Raw genomic sequence first — 15171 nt, 5'->3', positions numbered from 1 at the left:
AAAAATCCATGAAGTAGCAGTCCTTTTATAAAAGAAAACAACGAAGGAAGCATTATATTTTATGTACAATTTAAACTCTCCCTTATTAACTTGTGGTATTACCATACCTCTCTGACCAGTCAATAAAAGGACACCCCATAGAGTGGTCCATTATAATAATATCCTAGTACGTCTAGTTCGTTAGACTATCAATCAAATAATAAGGCGTGTCTCCCTTATGGAAAGCGGGAATTTACTTCCGAAATAAAAGTTGCGTGAGACCACTAGCTGTAGTCCTGCATGCAGAGACTGGACAGTGGACAGTCTATAGAAAACGCAAAACGTTACTAGACGCGAAGGGGTTTTTCTAGTCGATAGACGCTTTGTCTTTCATAGTTGGTATTATAAGTCTAAACGGACGGATAACCTTTGAACTTATCATCGAAAGTGAAAAACGATATTTTTGAACAAAAACGTTCTACAGTTATAAGCGCGTTTTCTAGCCGAAGTTGTACTGGTCAGTCGGCCAAAAATCTTCCGTGACCAACAGAAAGAATACATTATAGCCACAACAATTAAATGGTCATTGGCTCGGGCAGTTTGACCTATTTTCCGTCGCGTTGTTAACGACACAAACACGCTGTCCAGTTTGGACTTCCTTACAAATGATTTAGAGAAGTTGACCAATACTCCGTGGAAAAAATAACATGGAGAGTCTAGTGACAACTATTTGCGTAATTCTTATAAAAGTTGCATTGGGTAAGTAGCGATTTAATTCGTATTTTGTAAACAACCATTTAGAAAACACATTAAATTAATTAATTAGTTATTCCGAGATTTAACTAAGACTTATTAATAAATTGTTTCTATAACTTCAGTGTAATTTACGGAGATTTCGAATGTTTCAAGAATTTTACCATATACAGGGTGGAAACCTTCGCCAACGACCAGAGTAGATACTTCCCTAACGCGTTGGTGTAATTCGGGGATAATTTTTACCGGATTTACAGGAGCTAGTAGGGAAATTTGACGAGCTGTCGCAATACCTTTAATTGAAGAAATCAAATAAACCAAATTATTCTTGAATAACACCAACGTATCTAGACTGGTAGCCGGCGAAGTTTTAAACCCTGTACTGATTAACTTCCAATTATACATAGTTTTCACAATGGTTTTTTTTATGCCGTTCCCCAAGTGTTGTCAGGTCCTAGGTGAGTCAAGAGATTTCAGTTCATTTTGAATCATTACTTGACCTGGGAGACCAACTTGACTCACAAAGGGCCTGACAACACTGCACTGAGGGGGAAGAATTTTCTGTAGCCCCAACAGTGAAAACTATCTATTAAACACCCGATAACAAGAATGATTAATTTCCTTCTCGTTTGTTTTATGTTTTCTTGAATTAATTTTGAAATAATGCTTTTATAACTTTATGTTTAACTATATATGCATAGTCTCGTGCAAGTGCAACGACACAATGTATTGCAATTGGAGCAATTACGGAGGCGATAGTTTAAAATGGATTTCCGAAACGAGTAAGATATACAGTACTTATAATTTCATGGGTTTTAAGAAATACCATATTCCTGGCCTTCTCCTTTGGTCATTGTTAAATATACACTCTCGTTACACTAGAGGTAAATGACCGTATAATACAAAACAAATTTACCTTAACGGAGATGCTTTGAAATCGATATATCTTTCACGCAATATATTTTTCGAGGGGCTAATCACTCTTCGAAATCGGGTTACTGGACGACCAATTTTTTTAAAGGACAGCACAGCACTAAAATGACTACGAGTAATCCTTAATGTTTACAGGGAATTCAAGAGTGATTAGCCCCTCGCGCTCTATACTCTTTTACGATTATAAGCATAAGTTTATAAGATATGTTCCATAAGTATGACACTTCCTATCTTCCTATACTTCGTAATGCTAGAGGCTAGTTCAAGACCGACGCCAGAATTGACTACACTCGGTTAATTTTGCAGTCCATCTAGGTACTATTTAGTCTGTACTAAGTCTTTGACTGCGCCTTACCAAGCGTATGTCGATCGCTTTACCTCGAATCATAAGTTTATAAGATATGTTCCATAAGTGTGTCACCCGTTAATGAGAGTTTGTCATGAAGTGACGTAGGTGAAACGTCAAGATTCTCGTAAAGCGACGCCTAGTGAGGCCCTGTCAAAGGCTTAATACAGACTAAAGAGGAGGATGGACTGCAAAACCGAGTGTAGTCAATTCTCACGTCGTTCTTGAACTAGCTCTCATTAAGCCTCTAACATTACGAAGTATGGGTAGTGACATACTTATGGAACATATCACATCAACTTATGCTCGAATCTATGACCTATGTTGTCACTTCATGACAATCTCCAGTTTCTAAGTTACCAGTGACAAACTTATGGAACATAATCTTATGCTATTATTGACACAATACGCTCTCTCCCGTCTTTACTCTAGAGGATGGTTTAAATTATGTAAGAGTTGAAAAATGTACTTACCCAAACTGCGGAAGTGCTTCCATTACAAGTGGCTTTCTGAAGTTAAATAGTGCCAGACCTTTTCAATTTGGATATAAAATATACGGGGATAATCGGGTCTTCTTGAGGCTTTCCAAGCGTGTAGATAATCACGATGGTACCATGAGCATTGAAACAATATGGCAAAAATGGGCTAGTTGGGGTAACTCATTTCCCAAAGAGTTTACCAACGAAACCGCGCCTATTTCTCCGTGTAATTTTAAAGATTGCGAGGTAAAATGATAGCGCAATGATAAGAATGTCCAGGGAAATCATCTAAACATTTTTAAATTAAAAATTTATAGTTAGTTTTCGACACGTTTGTCCCATTTAGTGAAGCATTTGTTGCTATAAGTGGAATCCGGCTTAAGGGTAGGTAAAATATATCAAACTTTGTACGAACCATCAATTAAATAATTATTATTCTAATTAAGATAAAAGAAATTACGATTTTTCACCGCAAATAGCGGAAGAGGAGAATAATTCCGGTAAAATTACTAAAAAGTATAGAGAAGACACAAGGAATCCTTATGTTCCCGTTTCCATTAGATAAGGCTGATGTGGGTGGATATTATAGTAAACTTGAGACGTGCTTGTGCCATGGATATGTACTTATACATATCCATGTTTTTGCCAATTAAGTTCCCCCACATCTTTACGTATCATCACCAGGCAAAAAGAATTCCCAGTGTCACCTCTATAATTTTATTCATGAAATCGCCAGTATTTAAAGTTAATAATATACTTACAGATAATGAAATTGAAAATCACGTTCCAAACATTCCTCAAACTAGTTCAAACGATAACATTAACTACGACTTTGCTGGTAAAATAGAACTATAATAATACATAATTATTATGAGATTTTATTTGATTATTTAATATTATAATTTAATTAGAAACAGACGAAATTAATCCGTATGATGAAAATGAATTAGGTAAATATATATTTTTTAAAATGGCACCCTGACGTGAAGTGAAACCATTACTCCTATAGGCCTACTTCCGAGCAAAACTTGCATTCTATTTCCTGTAAGCGAGGGGCTAATCACTATGGCTATGGCTTCCTCGCCTATAGAACTATTTCAATTCGGGAGGGGGGAAGGAGAGTTTTTGAGGCGGGGTTTCGCCAGTCCCCGCCCTTAGCGTAGAGTTCTTCAGCGGCGGGCGTCCACGGAGGGAGGGAGGGTGAATACCGGGGCTCCGTTTATTGGCAGGCCTAACTGTGACGTTTCCCCCCTTTCAACTGATATAGCTCTATAGGGTAATGGCAGCTTCCCAGCTTTGACTGTATTAAGATCTATGGACAAATAACATGGGGTGCCATTAATCTATTAGTCAAAAATGTCTTGATTAGAATCAAGTCCTAAAAAGTATCGATAAGACTGAGGTTATCACTTGACTGAAGGATCAGATATTAACTTTTCTTTTTAATTGAAACTTAAAGGCATGCTTAAGAAAAAACAACGTTCCATTACCGTTTTCCGTTGAAATAACTTATTTTACAGGTAATCAATTTCAAAAATTTACTTATCTCGGGTTTTCGGGCACAATTCCATTCCCCCAAAACATTTTATCATTACATTAATTACTTTTGAGAGAGTACGTGTATGACATTGAGTTTTAAAAGGTTCCCTCATTTGTGCCCGGCATGCTTCGCAGTGGATACGTTTTAAAACAATGGCGGAAAATTAAGTAGGGACAGTTAGATTTTTACTCGTGGTTATGCAAAATGATGTAATGTCTAGTGTACTTCAGTCAACAGTCATACTGTTCATTCTCATAGCTCAGGACATGATTAATGCTGCTCACTATTTCTCTCTCTAGTTTCAAACAATGGTTAGAGACCATTCAGTGCCGCAGGTCGCACATGAATATATTTCAACTACAGTTTACATCAATTCTCCGTGGTCGTACTATTAGAGGGTTAAGCACTAATTTGTTCAGAACATGTCTCGAAAGTGTGCTTGTTATAAGTTTTTAAAGCAGTGTTGCCAATGTGTGGGTAATTTCCCACATCGTGGGAGATTTAGGTTTGGTTTTAGGCTCTGTGGGGAAAAAGTAATATTTTTCCGAAATCAATCAAATGTCGGAATTTTCCTGTTCAAGGGTTAATAGTGCAAAATTTTCAAAAATGCACTAATTTTAACTGCACAGTTAAAATAAGTGCATTTTCGAAAATTTTATTCGGTTTAATAATTTCAAGCGACATTTTGAAATAAATTCGGTGATTTTAAGTTTGGCACTGAAAAAAAGAAAGCATATTTTGAGAATTTTAAAGCTTTAAAGCATTTGTACATATTGTCAAAGCCATGCGGAGTGATATTCCATATTAAACTTAGTATGATAAAATAGTCCAGATAAATATGACTGTAAAAAAGGGGGTGTGGGAAATGCGGCAAATTTTTAAAATGGAAGTGGGAACATCCACTTTCTAACATTAGCAACACTGATTTGAAGGTTTTGGTCATGGCTAAACAGACCGCTCATTCAGTTTTTTATTGTTTTAAAGCTTATTTTGACACGTTATCTCTCAAAAGTAATTAATGTAATGATAAAATGTTTTGGGGGAATGGAATTGTGCCCGAAAACCCGAGATAAGTAAATTTTTGAAATTGATTACCTGTAAAATAAGTTATTTCAACGGAAAACGGTAATGGAACGTTGTTTTTTCTTAAGCATGCCTTTAAGTTTCAATTAAAAAGAAAAGTTAATATCTGATCCTTCAGTCAAGTGATAACCTCAGTCTTATCGATACTTTTTAGGACTTGATTCTAATCAAGACATTTTTGACTAATATCTGTTCCTTCAGTCTTCATTTTAATTAAGATTGTTAAGAAACTGTTTTACATTTTCAAAATCTACACTAAGCAGAAACATATATGAAAGCGACCGTAACTTTAGCTCAATCAGTCATTTATTTATAATGATACTCCAAAAAATAAAAACGTAACTCATTGAAAGTTTGTATTCTTATTGTAATTAACATAATACAATTTTTTACAACCCTTTATTGAAACGCGGGGCGCTCCCCTAAAAATTCCACAAATCGAACCAAATTGACAGTTTTACACAATTTTTTAAGACGCTGATTTATGTCTGTTTAACCTTTAGCTCAAACTTTTCATAAGCCCAATATGAAATTCGGATATCCTTAAAACTTCTCAAAGACGATCCAAGATTATCAATTTCGAACTTTTTTGTAGCATTAACTAACGTCTGTTTGATATTAAGCTTATAAACCTTAAACACAATATAGTCAGGGCAATGAAGACTCAATTTATAAGGGCTACCCTAAAAGTCCACAAAGGTGATCCAAGATTGTTAAAAATACGCCTAAAAAGTGCCCTCTTCAAAATATGTAGCCGGGGAAAAGAGAGCGTGATCGAGTGGGCTATGCTAGTGGGTATTTTGGTAGTAAGTAACGGGGGTTGGGACTCCAGGCATAGCCCGCTCCATCACGCACTCGACAACGCAAAGCAACTCGCGCCAGCGTGGGAAATAAGGCGGTAACACAGGGCAAATGACGAGTTTAAAAATTGCCTGGTACAGTTCAAAAATTAAATCGGAGGGGGGTCAGTGGTCCACGAGACTACTAAAAAATTCAAGGGTAACCAGAGTCCACACATTAAAATTCTAATACTTTAATTATCCACTTCCTTAGCTTAGCAGACGACGTGCTCTGGCCAATGGTCAGGGACCAGTTTATTTATTCCAAGTCAGGAGGGTCTCTGGCCTAATGTCCAGTTTAAAAAAATCCTTATTTCCCACCCTGACTCGCGCTATAGCGCAAGCAGCTTGCGACGTGTTGCGCGTGATCGAGTAGGCTATGGTCCGGTCAAAAGAAATCTTCAGATCAGCGTTGCAAATAAGGCGGTGGCACCGGGAAAATGACCAGTTTAAAAATTAAATCGGAGGGTGAGCAGTGGTCCACACGACCATAATGGAAATTCTAGGGTAACCAGGGTCCAGACATTATCTCAACTATTTTAATTTTTTTTTTTTTTTTTTTTTGGAGGTTTCAATGCGAATCGGGCTCTTACGTCCTCGGCAAGGATGCGATTATTCAGGTTTCAAAACTAATATGGTTTTGAACCGGTTTTTGTGATTTAGTTATTAAAATTTGTGATTATCGATTGGTCAATATTGAAAATCAACCAATGGTGGAACTAATTTTTTTTAAACTCAATGAAACTGAAATATCAATGAATCATCTACTGAAAGAGGTATCAACCTATTATTTTTAATTCAAAATAAGGTAAATAAGGATTAGATGGCTTGCTGCTTCAAACAAGATTTTTAATCACGAAGAGAATATTTTTTTAATTTTGGTCAAATTTAGATATTCGGTAATCGAGTTGATATTTATAAAGCCCTTTTTGCTCATGTCTATTTTAAACTTTAATCACAGATTTCGCTTACCATTTTACAAGCATAATAAACACTACTGAAGGGCGCAAATCTATCTGTGATCGGTAATGGTGACCAATATAGCAATTTGCCCAATTAATCAGTTTGAACTTCATTTGCACATTTCTATTCGTTAATTTGAAATGTTGCGAGAAATTTGAATGGAATATTAGTAGATATCTCTTTCAGTAGATAATTTTTGATGTTGATATTTAAGATTCATTGAGTTAAAAAAATTGGTATTGGTATTTCAAGTAAGCTTAGATATCAACATCGGTGAATTTACGATATGGGCTTATGATGTTAGTCTGTTTATAAGATTAAGTCGTTACTTTAAGTGTCACTAGACAGTATCTACCTCCAAAATCGAGAGTTAGTAACTTTATAACCATCTCCTAGTCAGAGGATATCCGAGGGTCAATTTCTTATATCATTGACTGACGAAGGCTCACTATAGCTTAGTCAACTTTTGGCAAGGCCTAATACCGTTTTTGCATGACTGTCGCCGTCAAATTCCTTTTAAAGCATAGATCATTAGATCATATAGTATCCACCCTTGATTTTCATTACGCAACACACGTTGGATTCGTAAACCTCGACGTGCACCACGATTAGAAGCATTAAAATGCAAAAACAACACACTGACCGCATACATTTTTGGTAAATAACAGAGTCACTCACTACAGCTGTTTTCGGGGGAATCGGGGCTGAACGAGCGACCGAGAGGGCGTAAAAGAAAAAGCCTCCGGCGGCCGGTCTCTTAAAGGGGGTAGTTTCGAGGGAACGAAATTCAAATGCAAGGCGCGTCCCTTCAACAAAAAACATTGAATTCGTTAATACGGACGTTTTAGGCAATTATAATATTGAAATTTTATACAATTAAGTAATATTTAAGAAAACAAAGCACTACTTTCAAAGTCTAAACTTTTAAAGTACGACGATACGAGAAGGCGAAGTAACGGGCAACGAGAAATAAACATTTTTATAAACGGCAAAAATTAACGTTAAGCCAAGGCTTAGCGCAATTTCACCGCCTTAAAAAAAGTGCCAAGTTTACAAATAGATTGTGGGACAATAAAAAGGTGGAAAATTATGAAATTAGGCTTATATTAAAGCTTGAAACCTACTTTATATTATATTTAAAATCCATCCATGAGCAAATCCTCAAAACATATGAAAATGACAACGAAAAAGGACCCACTCTAAAATGTTTTCCCCTTAAAAAAAATGGCGGCCACAAACGGGGTGAAAAAGGGGAAAAGAGCTATTAAAGCAGTCTTATCTCACTATCGATAGGCCATTTCAACCAAAAGGCATTAAGAATAAACAATCGGATTATTATGAGGCAACTATACGTAAAAAAAGGCCAATATTGGTCGCGCTGATATCTACTAATAAAACAGTGTATCCATGCTAAAATATCGCAGATTGGGGTAGTTTTTAAAATTTTAAATTAAACATACTTAAAATTAATTTTTCTCAAAAACCTTAAAAATGGTCCTAGAAAAAGGTTTAAATTTTGATATAAAACCGTTCCCAAACGTAACAAACGAATATTTCATTTCAAAAGGGTGGCGACAAAATGGCTAAATTTGAAAAAAACTCCATGTTATTTCTATGGGAAAATTTAACTTTTTCACCAAAAGGGCTGATTAATTTTATGGAAATGAAAACCACCCTTAGCAACTTTATTTTTTATACAATAAACTAATGGGTGGATCTTCTTGAAATTTTAACCACATATTGAGGGCCCGAATTGTAGTTCTGTGGAATTTTTTCAAAGCAGTTAATACGATACAAAAAAAGTTATAACCAATCAAAAAACCATCCTTATACATTGAAGTCGGTATGAGGTCTTATCTAAGAGAGCTATCGCTCTCCTAGAATAAGAGCGGGTGAAAATATTTAACTCGCGCCTTACCTCAGTGAGTCAGTGTGTTCTGGAGCCAGGAAATTAATCTAGGCACTAAAGAGGATAGAGAAATTTCTCCCCCCCCTTTTTTTAACTTTAACTGCGCATGCGCTTCAGGCCCAGGGTTGCCAGTAATTTGTTATTAAAGTATCTCTTATATTCATTCAAGTTTGGACACTGAATGATAATTACCGAATAGAACAGAATTCTACAACATTTTCAGTATCTGTTTGTAGATTGCGACTGAATTGCATTTAACAAATGACTGGCAACAGTTGATCAGACAATAGAGTGCTGTCAGAAGCGCCGGTGTGACGTCACCCATGCTGTTTTCCCATAAAGAAAAAACGGTAACTGTCATGGCCGCCCATTGCTAAAGGCAGACTCGTGACGTTTAACCTTGGATCTGACGTCACAACTGACAGCACTCTATTAATCAGATAAATTAACGTAGTGTCTTTATTGGTCAATTTCAGAAAGTGATTCCGATATTTTTATGGGCCAAATTTCAGGTTAAATTAAATTTTGAAAAAAATGTTAAAAAAAAAAAAATGCTGTAGGCCTAATTCTAAATAACCTATTTTATTTTTTAATTATAATTAGTGGTGATTCCTAGTATCTGTTCCAATTACGGTATGAATTTAGATTATTAAAATTAATTAATTAATTTAATAACCACCTTCACATATTGTTTTTTTTTAGAAAACAATTTTGAAGAAACCGACTATGACTAAAATTTAAAAAATTAAAAATCCCCAAAACTTTTATGCATGTAATCAATTATGTATAAAAAAATGTTAAAAAATAACATTTTTGGACGTTTTCATGTTCATACTGAATTGTTGTAAAATTTGCAATAAATTAAAGGCCAGGCATGAGTATAAAATTATTTTAATTTCTTATGACGTGAAAACAGTGAAAAGAGTTGAAAAAGAACGCAAAAATAAAAGGAGTTGTGATTCTGGACGGTTTCCCGAGTGATATAAGCAATTGCATAAGGACATTATCTCTCTCTAAGGGCCCAAGATTCTATGTTACGGTTGAAATGTATGTATGTCCGATTTGGTCAGCCATCCGTCTCATCTCAAGTGGTATAATAATTGTATATCCTAAACAGAGGCCGAGCGCATTCGCTGCAGAGTAACCCGGCATTGAACATTTTTCCCTCCTTCAAAGATTTCTCACGACAGCTCTTCGTGATTTTTACTAAGCGCGAATTTACCTCTGGTGTCTGAGAGAACTGGGGGGTTCTGGAAATTCTCTTACTTATTTTTTCCCCTCAGTCCTTCCTCTCTTGCCTCCCCGTGTGTTTTAGTTTGATTCCCAACCGCTTGGGAGCGTTATCTCAGAGCTCGCGACTAGACCACGACCGGCTTAGGATATCGGTCGTGGCTGATTTTGAAAATTATTTTTCTCTCCCGCGAATTTGACGAAAAATTCGGAAGGAGCCCCTATACAAAATCTATGTCACATCTAGCAGAACTAGATGTTTTTGCTAATAGATGCCCTTGGGCCCTTAGAGAGATGATGTCCTTATGGCAATTGTGATTAATTTTCTCCGTGATTGCGATAGAATTGTTGTCTACAGACGATAATTACTTTCAATAACCCTAATTAATTTTTTGACTAGTTTTCGCATTAGATTACAATACGTAATTTAAATTTTACTCGTATTATTTTACCAACTTCCTTTAGTACTTTCGTAACATTTTATCACTTGATTTGGATAGTGATACTTTCTCGGTGCTTTCAATTTCTTCAATAGATAATTCCGATTCATCCTCGCTGCTGCTATCTATGTTTTTAACTTCAACATCCAAACTTCTAGATGAATGATGAAGGGCCAATTTCTTTCGTTTAGGATACGTTTTTAACTGGTTACACGCAGTTTCTTCAGTGAAATCCTTTAGAGATGATAAATCGGGTGCGGAACGAAACATATTTGAACGAACTGTCGAAAGGCGAGGGTTTTGGTCAGGAGAACGTAAACAATTGCGAAAATTCTGAAATTAAATCCTAGAAATTATTTAATTTTCTTTTAAAAACACCAGGGGTGTGCGAGTACTCGTTAAGTTCGAGTACTCGGTTAGAGTATCGAGCCGAGTACTCGACTCGATACTCGAAAACAACACATTGAGATACTCGAGACAGATTCGAGTAGCTTTTTAACATTTTAAATACTCCGACAAATACTCGAGTCCGAGGCTTACAACTATAGCAGACGATGAGTTCATGATCATTTATTTTGAAAATCAATTGTTCAATGTTTAATTGATCACTAACAATCTTTTTGAACTAGTTCGATATTAGATAATTGAAAATCTTCGTTATTTTTAAGAAATTTACAAAATTGCTACTCGACAAGTCAATATTTGAGACTCGATAATTACATTACTCGAAAGAACAAACAAAATTTGACCTAATCTAAATACTCGATACTCGAAAGTATTTTTGAGACTCGGCTCGATAGTTACTCGATAAGAAATTAGTTTCGATACTCGGACTCGGCTCAAAACCGAAAAAACGGGACTCGCACACCACTGAAAAACACGGTTTTTTTTTTAATTTTTTGCCTCTAAATCTTTGTCTTCGTCTATCGAAGCAATATTATTCCAAGCAGCGGTGTATAATTCCAAGGCCTTGGCATGAAACAATATCTCAATATTTGCCAAGTCTAAAAAAATGGCTTTCAAATCCTTTATTTTCCGCTCTTCAAAATCTTCAATTTGATTTTCAAATTGTCGACTAGTTAAGGCTGATTCTGTTGAGGCTTTCATAAAATCGTTTTCAGCCTATGTAACATTAATAACCCAAGGTTAAAGGTTATTATAAAACACTTTATTTAATTGTGTGCAAATGATAAAAACCTTCACCTTGGTCTGCAAAATAATAAAACAAAAAAAAAAAGAAACGAAAAATTGGGGGGAAAATATTAAAATAATAGTTAAAATAAATAATATAGTAAAATACTTAAAGAATGGGTATGATTATGATAGAATATATCGATAAAGTTTACTTACAACTGATTGCCAATTAGTAGGATAACGTTCCCTGACTTTATCCAAGTGATTTTTGCGTGTAAGTTCCCTTGTTTGGGCATTAAAATTGTTTCTAAGATCTTCTTTGGCTTGCTTACAAATGCTGCCGTATTTAGATAAATTTTGAACAATTCTGTTATCAATTCGTTCAATCTAAATGATGAAATTAGGGTTATCAAAGGCTAAAATGTTTTATTTGAGATTTAGGCCTAGGCTTACCTCGGCCGTTCTATAATCTTGTAAAGTGGCTAAATTATCAGCAAATCCAAGTAATGCAGTTTGTGAAGTCAAATTTAGTTTCTCATGTTCAGCAAAATTTAAGATACATTTGGAAAGTTCATCTCCTTTATCCCTAACGCTAGATAATTTTCTTAAATAACCCGATAAGCCTTGGCAGATTTCCGAAAGATGTTTTTCTACTACTCCAATTCGGTTTCCAATGAGTCTAACTTGAATTTCACTAGTTAGGGGAAAATAATTAATTAATTAGTAACTATTTTAATAGCATACCACTCTTACCCAGCTCTATAATCCATTATTTACACAATGAAATCGGTTTTCAAAATCACGGCGAAGTAACCACGCTTCTCTAAAGGTTTTGAAATTGACGGGGAAACAACAAAGCAAAGAATAGACCTAAATCGTAAGCAGACGAAAGGTCACGAGGAATGTGATGCTGTTAGCAATCTGCCACCATGGAGCAATATTACTATAGAGATAGGTATATTTAAGGCTATTTTAATAGAAATATGATTATCACTCCACAAAAACTACTCCATGGAAAATGCCACCGAAAAACGGCAAAAAATGTAAGCCTTAAACGGCCAGCGCCGATTGGATGGCCAAAAATATGATGGTGATTGGCTTGATTACCGAAATGTATTTAAAGCGCGAAAACCGTTGTTGTTTGTGACACGCTTTTGGTGTTTGCTGCTAGAGAGTGTTTATATTTAGTTTAAATCTCTTAATTGTCTAATTTCGCGCACGAGTTATTAAGTTTAGGTTTATTTTCACGTCGGTAGATCGCAATGCCACCCAAGAAGAGTAAAAAAACATCTAAACCCAAGAAAGTCAACCAACAAGAACAAGATGATACTAAATACAAATTATTACGTGAAAACATCGAGGCGCAATGCCAAAGCGAAAATATTAGACTTCATAGTAATTTGGAAGCCAAATTAAAAACCATGACTGCTGAGTTTCAATTAGCGCTAACGCAAATACCAATGGTAAGATTATAACTAATCAAAATGGTAAAAATTTGTATAACACATGTAACATGTTACATTGTGTGACTCATTATAGGAACTAAGACAGATGAAAATGTGTGATGTCTTACAATTAGGTAGTTGATAATTATCTTGCCTCGCGTTGTAATGTTCTAGTTACTGGTAATTACTAATATATATATATATATATAAATACTTATAGTTCTGCGTCAAGAAGAAGAAGAAGAAGAGGGAGCCAAAGCAAATGCTGGGGATGATGGTAGTGATAGTGAGATGGATATATCCATCGCGTAAGTTTTAATTTAGGCTTAACCGCCAAGTTACTAATATAGAGTAGTGGCAGTTCCCCACCTTTGACTGTATTAAGGTCTATGGGAAAATAACATGAAGTGCCAGTAGTCTATATTAATAGTGTATTAAATTTGGTTTCCAGACAAACACATAAGCAGAGAGTCAGGTGCAACTCGACTGGTTCTGCCGTTAAGGCCAAACCAACGAGAAGCGCTTTAAAGGCACCTTCAATGAAGAAGGCAGAAAGTACCGGCTGTTTAACAGAAAAATCGAAAAAGTCAGGAAAGAAAGCTTCCACCGAAGCAAAACCAAGTGAAATTTATTACACACCTTTGGCTGGGAAGAAAAAGATCACCAATATCACACCCAAGGTTGATTTGAGGTAATGGTTCTATGTTAAGTATAGGGTAATGGCAGTCATCTGCCTTCGACTGTATTAAGCTCTATGGGGAAATAACATGGGGTGCCACATGTCCATTATTTTATTAACAATGCTCTTTATAGTAAACCTCTTGCTCGTTCGTCAATGAGGAAACCATTACCGGGAGAGTTACTCCTTTCTTTGTCTGGCAGTCCGATAGATTTGAGTTCTCTTCTCGGAAGTAGGAATATTAAGGAGAAAATTGATAAGGTTATAAATTTTAATTTTAATCATTGCATTAAATTAAATTAAAAATAATTAAAAGCATTATCAATTATCTTCTTCTTTTCCTAGCCCAAATGGAACACAAATACTACCATTGCCGAGTTGCAAAAGGCGGGAGATATGCTAAAAGAAACCCTGCCAAAATAACTTTTTAATTAATTAATTGTATAATTTGTATTTCTATTTTTAATTTAATTAATGTTAAATATTATTCTGTTTAAATTTTTTCTTTAAAATTAGTCTTGGAAAAAAATAATAAAAAAAATTTGTTCATGTGTAAAATGACTAATGGTGGTTATTAAAAATGTTCATGCATGTTCTATAATAAAGCATGCTGGTTAAAATATATTCGTATTTGATTTTCAAGGAGCGTATAAACTTTATAAAGTAATTGATTATCAATAAAAAGTTAAAAACCATATCTATTTAAATTATTAAAGAAAATACAGTTAATAAATAGGGAGCTCACCGGTCTTATAATTCCTATAAATTCATATATTTTTGAACCACTCCTATATTATCCTATAATTTCATGAAAGGTCCTATAATATCCTATATTTTTGACTTAGTCCAAGTTTTCGTATATTTTAGCATCAAATTTATCAAAATTTCGCTTTTTTTTTATTGAGATCGAGATCACATTTGAATAGACACCGAAATTGCTTCAAAGACTCGCTTAGGATTTTTTATATATTACATTATATTTTAATTTAATTAAGTTCTTCTGAATTTTCAAAGTAAAATCCAATTAGTTATTTTTGTTCTTTTTTGAGATTTTTCTACATAGTTTAAGCCCCAAAATTGTATTATATACGAGCATTTTTATCCATATATTTTCCTATAAAAACACGTGATTTTTTCTCCTATAAAATCCTATAATTCCGGAAAAAAATTCCTATTTTTCCTATAAGGAATTTAAATTTAAGAGTGGGCTCCCTGATTTATAATTAAATAAATTTTTATTGTAGCCTATAATTAAGTATCTAAATTACTTTAAATAATTACTTTAATTTCATATACTCTAGAATAATGAAACTTAATTTGATCATATCTTCTATAATGTTTTTGTGGACGTAAGTTTTAATTATTTATAGAACTATTTCAATTGTGACGTCAGAGCCAAGGTAAAACGTCAGGGACTTA

At 34.7% G+C, this 15171-nt stretch overlaps 3 protein-coding genes and 1 long non-coding RNA gene across 4 annotated transcripts; 2 read left to right on the top strand and 2 right to left on the bottom strand.

Moving 5' to 3' along the window:
• The first annotated feature begins 27 nt into the window (after window positions 1-27).
• Window positions 28-9617, top strand: LOC149650925 (uncharacterized). Its single transcript, XM_089847652.1, has 10 exons — window positions 28-738; window positions 1434-1514; window positions 2444-2736; window positions 2808-2874; window positions 2937-2990; window positions 3254-3328; window positions 3402-3440; window positions 9301-9336; window positions 9428-9457; window positions 9527-9617. The coding sequence occupies exons 1-10, from the start codon at window positions 687-689 to the stop codon at window positions 9556-9558; spliced, it is 759 nt and encodes a 252-aa protein (XP_089703778.1). The 5' UTR covers window positions 28-686; the 3' UTR covers window positions 9559-9617.
• Window positions 5402-8795, bottom strand: LOC149650926 (uncharacterized). Its single transcript, XR_016371003.1, has 2 exons — window positions 8040-8795; window positions 5402-7721 (listed from the first exon to the last, which is right to left on the bottom strand). It is a non-coding gene; the product is annotated as an uncharacterized LOC149650926 (long non-coding RNA).
• A 751-nt stretch (window positions 9618-10368) lies between the features above and the next one.
• Window positions 10369-12597, bottom strand: Fam92 (CBY1 interacting BAR domain containing protein Fam92). The gene is made up of 5 exons (XM_089847647.1): window positions 12382-12597; window positions 12082-12322; window positions 11845-12015; window positions 11398-11616; window positions 10369-10827 (listed from the first exon to the last, which is right to left on the bottom strand). Exons 1-5 carry the CDS (start codon window positions 12396-12398, stop codon window positions 10516-10518), a joined length of 960 nt encoding a protein of 319 aa, XP_089703773.1. The 5' UTR covers window positions 12399-12597; the 3' UTR covers window positions 10369-10515.
• A 113-nt stretch (window positions 12598-12710) lies between these two features.
• Window positions 12711-14449, top strand: LOC149650923 (uncharacterized). Its single transcript, XM_089847648.1, has 6 exons — window positions 12711-13091; window positions 13168-13207; window positions 13294-13381; window positions 13525-13764; window positions 13887-14013; window positions 14098-14449. The coding sequence occupies exons 1-6, from the start codon at window positions 12891-12893 to the stop codon at window positions 14173-14175; spliced, it is 774 nt and encodes a 257-aa protein (XP_089703774.1). The 5' UTR covers window positions 12711-12890; the 3' UTR covers window positions 14176-14449.
• The last annotated feature ends 722 nt before the right edge of the window (window positions 14450-15171 follow it).

The sequence above is a fragment of the Phalangium opilio genome, unplaced genomic scaffold, assembly GCF_054372755.1.
Source record: "Phalangium opilio isolate 3A_F unplaced genomic scaffold, DU_Popi_V2 ptg000082l_1, whole genome shotgun sequence".
Lineage (NCBI taxonomy): Eukaryota > Metazoa > Arthropoda > Arachnida > Opiliones > Phalangiidae > Phalangium > Phalangium opilio.
This window is presented reverse-complemented; position numbering and strand designations above follow the sequence as displayed.

Excerpts from the sequence above, each read along its gene's own strand:
- LOC149650925 (XM_089847652.1), top strand. The coding sequence starts at position 687 with ATGGAGAGTCTAGTGACAACTATTTGCGTAATTCTTATAAAAGTTGCA. Across the intron at positions 1,515-2,443 it reads AAAATGGATTTCCGAAACGA|AGGATGGTTTAAATTATGTA; the intron begins GTAAGATATACA and ends TCTTTACTCTAG. Across the intron at positions 2,991-3,253 it reads GGAAGAGGAGAATAATTCCG|ATAATGAAATTGAAAATCAC; the intron begins GTAAAATTACTA and ends ATATACTTACAG.
- Fam92 (XM_089847647.1), bottom strand. Across the intron at positions 12,016-12,081 it reads AAGATTATAGAACGGCCGAG|ATTGAACGAATTGATAACAG; the intron begins GTAAGCCTAGGC and ends TTCATCATTTAG. Across the intron at positions 11,617-11,844 it reads CTACTAATTGGCAATCAGTT|GCTGAAAACGATTTTATGAA; the intron begins GTAAGTAAACTT and ends AATGTTACATAG.
- LOC149650923 (XM_089847648.1), top strand. The coding sequence starts at position 12,891 with ATGCCACCCAAGAAGAGTAAAAAAACATCTAAACCCAAGAAAGTCAAC. Across the intron at positions 13,092-13,167 it reads CGCTAACGCAAATACCAATG|GAACTAAGACAGATGAAAAT; the intron begins GTAAGATTATAA and ends GACTCATTATAG. Across the intron at positions 13,382-13,524 it reads GAGATGGATATATCCATCGC|ACAAACACATAAGCAGAGAG; the intron begins GTAAGTTTTAAT and ends TTTGGTTTCCAG.